Source organism: Entelurus aequoreus, linkage group LG01 (genome assembly GCF_033978785.1).
Source record: "Entelurus aequoreus isolate RoL-2023_Sb linkage group LG01, RoL_Eaeq_v1.1, whole genome shotgun sequence".
Lineage (NCBI taxonomy): Eukaryota > Metazoa > Chordata > Actinopteri > Syngnathiformes > Syngnathidae > Entelurus > Entelurus aequoreus.
Genome location: NC_084731.1, coordinates 92,535,102 through 92,545,692, shown reverse-complemented (window position 1 = coordinate 92,545,692; position 10,591 = coordinate 92,535,102). Strand labels below are relative to the sequence as shown.

The window sequence follows — 10,591 nt, the reverse complement described above, 5'->3', positions numbered from 1 at the left end:
AAACAAACTACGATGAGTTCAAGGATCGCTGAAATTAGTAGGACAAAACGGTGCTTGCCAAATACTCTCAAAAGTGAAGCATGTTTAATATAAACAGTGGGATTTCTAACAATTAGGAAGTGTTTGTGAAATATATTAAAACAAAAAATATATATTTTTCTTCATCTTTTTCCATTTTTACACATCCCTTAAAGAGGTCCAGGGAGCCAAGAGGGGCTGCACGTTGCTGAGCCCCCGCCCTATGTTTACCTTTTTTTTCTTACCTTTCTACGAGGCGCCGCCCTTATGGTAAATGGTAAATGGGTTATACTTATATAGCGCTTTTCTACCTTCAAGGTACTCAAAGCGCTTTGACACTATTTCCACATTCACCCATTCACACACACATTCACACACTGATGGCGGGAGCTGCCATGCAAGGCCCTAACCACGACCCATCAGGAGCAAGGGTGAAGTGTCTTGCTCAAGGACACAACGGACGTGGCGAGGTTGGTAGAAGGTGGGGATTGAACCAGGAACCCTCAGGTTGCTGGCACGGCCACTCTCCCAACTGCGCCACGCCGTCCCGAGCCATTAGTCTTCCTGTCCTACTGCATGCCTGCTCTTGGACTTTGAAAACAATAAAGTTCCATCCATTTATAGGCTGAGGAGTCCGATTCAAACCATAATGAATCATTTGCAACGTAACGTAACGAGTCTTTGTCGCCAGCACAAACCAAATGTCAGCAGCACCCGTTGGATGATCATCAAACCAAAGTTGACCTTTTCATTCACAGGTCATGACGGCCTATTCTACTTTCTGCCGCTTGGAGCAGTGGTGTCAAACATATGGCCCGTGGGCCGAATCAGGCCCGCGGACGGGTTTTATCTGGCCCGCGGCCCAAGTGATAAGTTTAAAAATGAGCTGATTTTTTTATAATGAAAGAAACTGCTGTTCTAAATGTGTCCACTGGATGTCACAATTGCAATTACGAACAATGACTGAATTACGCCGCTCCCAGTCTGTGGAACGCTCTCCCTGACCACCTGAGGGCACCACAGACTGTGGATGCTTTTTTTTTTTTTATAAAAGGCTTAAAAACCCTTCTTTTTAAAAAAAAAACAAACTTTTTTTAGATATCGGCATACTAGTTTTAGCTATTTGGCTGTTCTAGTTTGTATTTTCATTTATTTTTTTATTATCTTTTTATTTTAATTGTATTTATTTTTTAATACACTGTAGCACTTTGAGGTTGTTTACTCAATGTAAAGTGCTTTTTACAAAGCAGTAGAAAAGTTTCCATCTATTTGTTTTTTTGCTCAATCCCAGATAGGCTGTGACTTAAGGTTTAATCATGGCTTTGTAAATACACTTAAGACGAAGTCTAAGCTTATTGTGTTTTTAAAACCCCACCATTTTTTTCCCTCAGAATTTTCAACAAACTTGAACTGCATTGAATTGGATTGAATTATATTTATATAGCGCTTTTCTCTAGTGACTCAAAGCGCTTTTACATAGTGAAACCCAATATATAAGTTACATTTAAACCAGTGTGGGTGGCACTGGGAGCAGGTGGGTAAAGTGTCTTGCCCAAGGACACAACGGCAGTGACTAGGATGGCGGAGCGAGGTTCGAACCTGGAACCCTCAAGTTGCTGGCACGGCCACTCTACCAACCGAGCTGTACCGTAAAAGTAGTAGTAGTACAAGTATTAGTAGTAGTAGTACAAGTAGTAGTAGTAGTCAAAGTAGTAGTTGTAGTAGTACTAGTATAAGTAGTAGTAGTCAAAGTAGTAGTACTAGTCAAAGTAATAGAAGTAGTAGTCATAGTAGTAGTAGTCATAGTAGTAGTCAAAATAGTAGTAGTCGAAGTAATAGTACTACTGGTCAAAGTAGTAGTAGTACAAGTAAAGGTAATAGTAGTACAAGTAGTAGTAGTAGTACAAGTAATAGTAGTAGTCAAAGTAGTAGTTGTAGTAGTACTAGTATAAGTAGTAGTAGTCAAAGTAGTAGTACTAGTAAAAGTAATAGTAGTAGTAGTCATAGTAGTAGTAGTCATAGTAGTAGTAGTAGTAGTAGTAGTAGTAGTAGTAGTAGTAGTAGTAATAATAGTAAAAGTAATAGTAGTCGAAGTAATAGTACTACTGGTCAAAGTAGTAGTAGTACTAGTAAAGGTAATATTAGTACAAGTAGTAGTACTACTAGTAGTAGTACAAGTAATAGTAGTAGTCAAAGTAGTAGTTGTAGTAGTACTAGTAAAAGTAGTAGTCAAAGTAGTAGTACTAGTAAAAGTAATAGTAGTAGTAATAGTAGTAGTAGTCAAAGTGGTAGTAATAATAGTAAAAGTAATAGTAATAGTCATAGTAGTAGTCAAAATAGTAGTAGTCGAAGTAATAGTACTACTGGTCAGTGTAGTAGTACTACTTGTAAAAGTAATAGTAGTACAAGTAGTAGTAGTACAAGTAATAGTAGTAGTCAAAGTAGTAGTTGTAGTACTACTAGTATAAGTAGTAGTAGTCAAAGTAGTAGTATTAGTAAAAGTAATAGTAGTTGTAGTCATAGTAGTAGTAGTAGTCAAAGTGGTAGTAATAATAGTAAAATTAATAGTAGTAGTCAAAATAGTAGTAGTCAAAGTGGTAGTAATAATAGTAAAATTAATAGTAGTAGTCAAAATAGTAGTAGTCAAAGTAATAGTACTACTGGTCAAAGTAGTAGTAGTACTAGTAAAAGTAATAGTAGTACATGTAGTAGTAGTAGTAGTAGTAGTACAAGTAATAGTAGTAGTCAAAGTAGTAGTTGTAGTAGTACTAGTATAAGTAGTAGTAGTCAAAGTAGTAGTACTAGTAAAAGTAATAGTAGTCATAGTAGTAGTAGTCAAAGTGGTAGTAATAATAGTAAAGTAATAGTAGTAGTCATAGTAGTAGTCAAAATAGTAGTCGTTAAAGTAATAGTACTACTGGTCAAAGTAGTAGTAGTAGAAGTAATAGTAGTACAAGTAGTAGTAGTAGTAGTAGTAGTACTATTGAAAACAACCTGAAGTTGTCTTTATTTTTAAGTTATCATGCCATGATTTTACCAGTCTGGCCCACATGGGAATATACAGTATCTTCCTCTATGTGCTCCCCGAGCTAAAATGAGTGTGACACCCTGGCTTAGAGAGTTCATCTCATCTTAATGTTTCTGACATGCTTGCCACAGTTTTTATTGGTTGTTTCAGGGAAAAAAAAGCAGCGTTGTCTTCGGTTGTCAGAAGCAGCGAGCATCCCCTCCAGACCATGATGTCATCTTTCTCTCTCTCTCCGTCCTGAGCCGAGCATTGTACGATGGTAGGTGAGGATGGCGAGATATAGCCATGCATTGCGTAACGGCGAGGCCTCACACACACACACACACACACACACACACACACACACACACACACACACACACACACACACACACACACACACACACACACACACACACACACACACACACACACACACACACACATTCTTTAGACCTCCGAAAAATGGCTACCTCTTCTAGATATATAAAGATTTGTATTTACAACATTAATAATATATACAAAGTATGTAAATATAAAAAGCTTGTGAGTTAGAATTTCACAATAAATTCACAATTTCACAAGAAAAACTTAGAATTTTGGCAGTATTATAATAAAAGTCGTAATTATGTCAAAATGTTACACAAGAAACGGAACATTTGTGCAATATTATGATAAAAGTTGGAATTGTCGCAATTTTACAAGAAAAGCTTAAAATGTTGGCAATTTTATGAAACGAGTCGTAATTTTACTCGACAAAAGTCACAATTTTATAAGAAAACGTTGGCAATATTATAGTAATAAATCGGAATTTTACTTGGCAAAATAATGACCAAAATCATAATTTTACTCAAAAAATGTCACAGTTTTACAAGAACAACAAAAAAATTGGCAATGTGGTGATAAGTCAGAATTTGATATGACAAATGTTGCCATTTTGCATTAAAAAGTAATAATTTTACATAAAAAAGAAATCATTTTACGAGAAAATATCGCAATATTACAGAAACAGAAAGAATGTGAGAAATTTTATAATTTTATAAATTTTATAAATTTTATAAGAAAAAAATCGACACATTGTGACAAAAAGGCTGCTTTTAGTTTTTGGTTTTTTTTCTGAATTTTTTTGTTTGTAATTGGTTTTTAATCTTCATTATTTACTTCAAGTTATTACATTATGTCTCTATACACATATTTATTTATTTGTTTCAATTAATTTTGGCCAAAGGGGCGCATTTCAATTTCTTACACATACTTGTTATTTCATATGTTGACCAGAAGGGGAGCACTTTTGAATCCGACCAATTTGAAAAATCCTTCCTTTTTGGGACCACCCTCATTTTGATAGATTTCACCACCAGGGGTGCAAATGAGACATTCTCTATTAGATGCAATGGTTTTCCGTATTGGGACCATGATTTATGTCCTAACTTGCTCACCGCTCCTCATATGGAAGGTACTTTTCCTTGTTGATGTCTCAAGAAGGGCAGGAATACAAGAACACACACACACACACACACACACACACACACACACACACACACACACACACACACACACACACACACACACACACACACACACACACACACACACACACACACACACACACACACACACACACACACACGTTCTTGAGCCCTCCGAAAAATGGCTACCTCTTCTAGATATATAAAGATTTGTATTTACAACATTAATAATACATACAAACTATGTAAATACAAAAAAGCTTGTGAGTTGGAATTTCACAATAAAAAGGTCACAATTTCACAAGAAAAACATAAATTTTGGCAGTAATACAATAAAAGTCGTAATTATGTCAAAATGTTACACAAGAAACGGAACATTTGTGCAATATTATGATAAAAGTTGGAATTGTCGCAATTTTACAAGAAAAGCTTAAAATGTTGGCAATTTTATGAAACGAGTCTTAATTTTACTCGACAAAAGTCACAATTTTATAAGAAAACGTTGGCAATATTATAGTAATAAATCGGAATATTACTTGGCTAAATGATGACCAAAGTCATAATTTTACTCAAAAAATGTCACAGTTTTACAAGAACAACAAGAAATTTGGCAATGTGGTGATAAAAGTTAGAGTTTGATATAACAAATGTTGCCATTTTGCATTAAAAAGTAATAATTTTACGAGAAAATATTGCAATATTACAGAAACAGAAAGACTATGAGAAATTGTTCCCAATTTTATAAGAAAAAAAATCGACACGTTGTGACAAAAAGGCTGCTTTTAGTTTTTGGTTTTTTTTCTGAATTTTTTTGTGTGTAATTGGTTTTTAATCTTCATTATTTACTTCAAGTGATTACAGTATGTCTCTATACACATATTTATTTATTTGTTTCAATTAATTTTGGCCAAAGGGGGGCGCATTTCAATTTCTTACCCATACTTGTTATTTCATATGTTGACCAGAGGGGGAGCACTTTTAAATCAGACCAATTTGAAAAAATCCTTCCTTTTTGGGACCACCCTCATTTTGATATATTTCACCACCAGGGGTGCAAATGAGACACTCTCTATTAGATGCAATGGTTTTCCGTATTGGGACCATGATTTATGTCCTAACTTGTTCACCGCTCCTCATATGGAAGGTACTTGTCTCAAGAAGGGCAGAAATACAATAACACACACACACACACACACACACACACACACACACACACACACACACACACACACACACACGCATATACATGTCTTGCCTACTTTGTGTGGACCCACGTTTGGTTAGTTGGTTGTGAGGGCCCCCCTTTCCACTATAGCTAGAATGATGAAAAAAATATATCTGCCTCTAGATGGGAGTAAAGAGTTGCAACTTCACTTCAGAATGCAAAACACACAAAGTAAAAAAAAATATTTTACTTCTGTAGATGTCAGGACCAGGCAAATGTCCTCACAAGTCAAAGGTCCTCACAGAAAGGATGGTTTGTCAAGTGCATGTCCACACAAGGATGGTGAGACAAGTGCACACACACACACACACACACACACACACACACACACACACACACACACACACACACACACACACACACACACACACACACACACACACACACACACACACACAACGAATCAGACCGATGGTTCGGAAATGCAAATTAAAGTCCAGAGGACGAAAATGAGCAAATAAAACATCACTTGGTTGAACCGCCACTGCGTATACCTTGACCGTGTTACACCGCCATTCTCAGCCAAAAGCGGGGAAAAAAGGCCGCGCTGGCGCCCGCCAACACAAGCTCCTTACTTCTTACTCTCGTCTTTTTGCACCCCCCGCTGTAAATCTTTCAGCTTCTTATTTGATGCTATAAGCTCATGGTCACATTGCAGATGTCCAAAAGGCCCACACACAAATAGGCCGTTGTTGGATCCCCGGCATCCCACCTGCAGCTGCAGAGGGCCAAACCTCCGCCGGAGACCGCAGACTACAAGCAATTTGTAAATACGATGCTCGACAATTGTCCTATTGTGACAATTGTCACTCACTCTCTCTGATGCCGAGAGGCTCGTCCACACCTTTGTCTCCTCCAGGCTAGACTACTGCAACGCACTTCTTGTCGGGATCCCCAGCAAGAACATCCAGAAGCTGCAATACATCCAGAATAGTGCTGCTAGGATCCTGATGAGAGTGCGGAAGTATGACCATATCACACCAACTCTCAAATCCCTTCACTGGCTTCCTGTTCCACTCAGGATTGAATTCAACGTCTCCTTACTAACCCACCAGTGCCTCCATGGGAATGCCCCCCTCTCTACCTCAAAGAACTACTCACCCCCAAATCCTCCACACGACACCTCCGCTCCGGACAGGCTAACCTCCTCCAACCTCTGAGGACAAAGCTACGAACAATGGGAGACCAGCGAGTGGTTAAAAATGGCGGGGAAAATGACAAGGACGATACTCCCAGAGATGAGTGCCATGTACACAACTCGCTGCCTAAAGCGAGTACATAACATCCTGAAGGACAGATACCACCCAGCACATGGCCTCTTCAACCTGCTACCCTCTGGAAGAAGGTATAGATCGATTCGCGCCAGGACCACCAGAATGTCTCACAGTCTGTATCCCCAAGCTGTGAGACTGCTAAATGAACAGCCTGCCCCTTTGCTGCCCCGGACCATCTTATTACCTCACTCTTCACCACCTCAATAATTGTGCTCTGGACATTGCATTGCTGCAACATCAACGTAACACCCATCAGACATCTGACTGTTCCCACCCCCACGCCCCTCTATTCGCAATCTTCTTGACAAATGCTAAACTGTAAACTATGGTCAACCTGCACTTCAATGCAGTTTCTATGCCGCTAGACAAAAGCTCCAACAAAATCTCGTTGACATGTATGACTTAAGTGTTATTATGACAATGACAATAAAGGAATTGATTGATTGATTGATTGATTGATTTCTGCTCCGCGCTCCCAGTCTGTGGAACGCTCTCCCTGACCACCTGAGGGCACAACAGACTGTGGATGCTTTTAAAAAAGGCTTAAAAACCCTCCTTTTTTTTAAAAAAACTTTAAAAAAAAAAAAAAAACACTATATGCATACTAGTTTTAGCTAGTTGGCTCTTCTAGTTTTTATTTGTATTTATTTTTTATTATCTTTTTATTTTTTTATTTTTTTAATACACTGTAGCACTTTGAGGTTGTTTACTCAATGTAAAGTGCTTTTTACAAATAAAATATATTATTATTATTATTAGGGATGTCTGATAATGGCTTTTTTGCCAATATCCGATATTCCGATATTGTCCAACTCTTAATTACCGATACCGATATCAACCGATACCGATATATACAGTCGTGGAATTAACACATTATTATGCTTAATTTGGACAACCAGGTATGGTGAAGATAAGGTCCATTTAAAAAAAAATTATTAAATAAAATAAGATAAATAAATTAAAAACATTTTCTTGAATAAAAAAGAAAGTAAAACAATATAAAAACAGTTACATAGAAACTAGTAATTAATGAAAATGAGTAAAATTAACTGTTAAAGGTTAGTACTATTAGTGGACCAGCAGCACGCACAATCATGTGTGCTTACGGACTGTATCCCTTGCAGACTGTATTGATATATATTGATATATAATCAATCAATCAATCAATGTTTATTTATATAGCCCTGAATCACAAGTGGACAACCAGGTATGGTGAAGATAAGGTCCTTTTTAAATAAAAATAAATAAATAAATAAAATAAACATTTTCTTGAAAAAAAAAAGAAAGTAAAACAATATAAAAACAGTTACATAGAAACTAGTAATTAATGAAAATGAGTAAAATTAACTGTTAAAATGTAGTACTATTAGTGGACCAGCAGCACGCACAATCATGTGTGCTTACGGACTGTATCCCTTGCACACTGTATTGATGTATATTGATATATAATGTAGGAACCAGAATATTAATAACAGAAAGAAACAAATAGAGATGTCCGATAATATCGGCCTGCCGATATCGGCCGATAAATGCTTTAAAATGTAATATCGGTAATTATCGGTATCGTTTTTTAAAATTGTATTTATTTATTTTTTAAATTTATTAAATCAACATAAAAAACACAAGATACACTTACAATTAGTACACCAACCCCAAAAAACTCCCTGCCCCCATTTACACTCATTCACACAAAAGGGTTGTTTCTTTCTTTTATTAATATTCTAGTTCCTACATTATATATCAATATACATCAATACAGTCTGCAAGGGATACAGTCCGTAAGCACACATGATTGTGCGTGCTGCTGGTCCACTAATAGTACTACATTTTACCAGTTAATTTTACTCATTTTCATTAATTACTAGTTTCTATGTAACTGTTTTTATATTGTTTTACTTTCTTTTTTTTTTTCGAGAAAATGTTTATTTTTTATTTTTTTATTTATTTTTTTAAAAAGGACCTTATCTTCACCATACCAGGTTGTCCAAATTAGGCATACTAATGTGTTAATTCCACGACTGTATATATCGGTATCGGTTGATATCGGTATCGGTTGATATTGGTATCGGTAATTAAGAGTTGGACAATATCGGAATATCGGATATCGGCAAAAAGCCATTATCGGACATCCCTAGAAACAACCCTTTAGTGTGAATGAGTGTGAATGAGTGTAAATGGGGGAGGTTTTTTTTGGGGTTGGTGCACTAATTTTAAGTGTATCTTGTGTTTTTTATGTTGATTTAATAAAAATGAAAAAAATAAATTTAAAAAATGATACAGATAATTTAAAAAAACGATTCCGATAATTTCTACTCCGACATCTCTACTTTTTACCAATAAAATCTAGTATTATTATTATCCTATAGGACGCGGCACGCCTCATGAGGGGATGACGTAATCGTTTCTGCAAACCATAAAGAGTGGAGGGAGCACCCCACTCTCCTCCAACTTACATCATCACAACCGTGACCACTACGACATCACATGTGCAGACCCTGGAAACACACCTGCTGCATGGTTGACAGGAAACGGTAGGAAAGGTGCACAAATTGGCGGATTTTGTTTGTTTTTTTTTAAATGTAACTGCACACTTTGATTTTAAACATTTACCGCCAATAATTTGCACGTGCAAATATATTTTTAAATGGCCATGCCAGTGCAGCTGCACTCTGCATCTGAAGGATGCTTTGTGCCTCCTGAAAAAAGTGCGTGTGATAGTAAGCAAGGGGCTTGGACCGTGCCTGCATGCATGCGCGTCTGGTGCGCGGCTCTTTTCTTTTTTTTTTTTTTTTTTTTTTTTTTTTTTTTTTTTTTTTTTTTTGGCCAACCTCCTCGCAGACAAAAAACGCCACCAAAAAGCAACAACATTCCATCACATGCACTCACGCACGTCACCAAAGCAATGGAATTTGATGCAAGTTAATGATGATGATGATGATGATGTTGCTCGTGCACACCTGACAGTGGAGAAAAAAAAAAAAAAAAAAAAAAAAAAAAGCAGTCGTGAACGCGCAGCAGGGCGCAGCAGCGCGCTTCATAGTGCCGAAATGTGCTTTTGCATGCAGGACTGCCTTTCTATGAAATAACGTTGAGGGGGGTGGAAACAAATAAGGGTATTTTATTTCCCTGGAGGAAAGAAGTGGCTATTGTTCCATTGGCGCAGCGACCACAAAGCCTACCTTTGCTCTCCTGTCCTTCTTCTTGAGGCTCCTCCGCGTTGGACTCCAAGGCCGGCTTTGTTCCGTCCATTTTTATGCGGCTTTATGGTCTCTTTTCCAGCGGCACTGGGGAAGCTTCCAGTAGAACGATGGTGGGATCTGCTGGTGGGGACTTGATGCTTGTGCGCGCTCCCTCTCTCCCTCTCTCTCTCTCTCGTGCACACCCGCCCTCCTCCCGCCGCATGCGCGCTCCTTACCTCTTAAAGCGTGTGCACGGACAGCCCCCGTGCACATTAAGAAACCCCCCCCAGCTTGCAAACGCTCTGTCAGGCTACTATGGAGTGATGACTCGCAAATGGTGATGCGTTGCTATGGTTACCAGATTTTCCTCCCAATTCATGAAATGCCCATTTTTCCACCTTTTTGTGGAGGACACGCAA

At 37.7% G+C, this 10,591-nt stretch overlaps 1 protein-coding gene across 1 annotated transcript in view; it reads right to left on the bottom strand.

Annotated features, from left to right (window-relative positions):
* LOC133659214 (neuronal membrane glycoprotein M6-b-like) overlaps positions 1-10,365 on the bottom strand; it is a 108,496-nt gene extending 98,131 nt beyond the window's left edge. The window contains exon 1 of the mRNA XM_062061953.1: positions 10,173-10,365. Coding sequence (XP_061917937.1) covers positions 10,173-10,242 — 70 coding nt within the window. The 5' untranslated portion in view covers positions 10,243-10,365. The remainder of the gene's footprint in view (positions 1-10,172) is intronic.
* Positions 10,366-10,591: the final 226 nt, after the last annotated feature.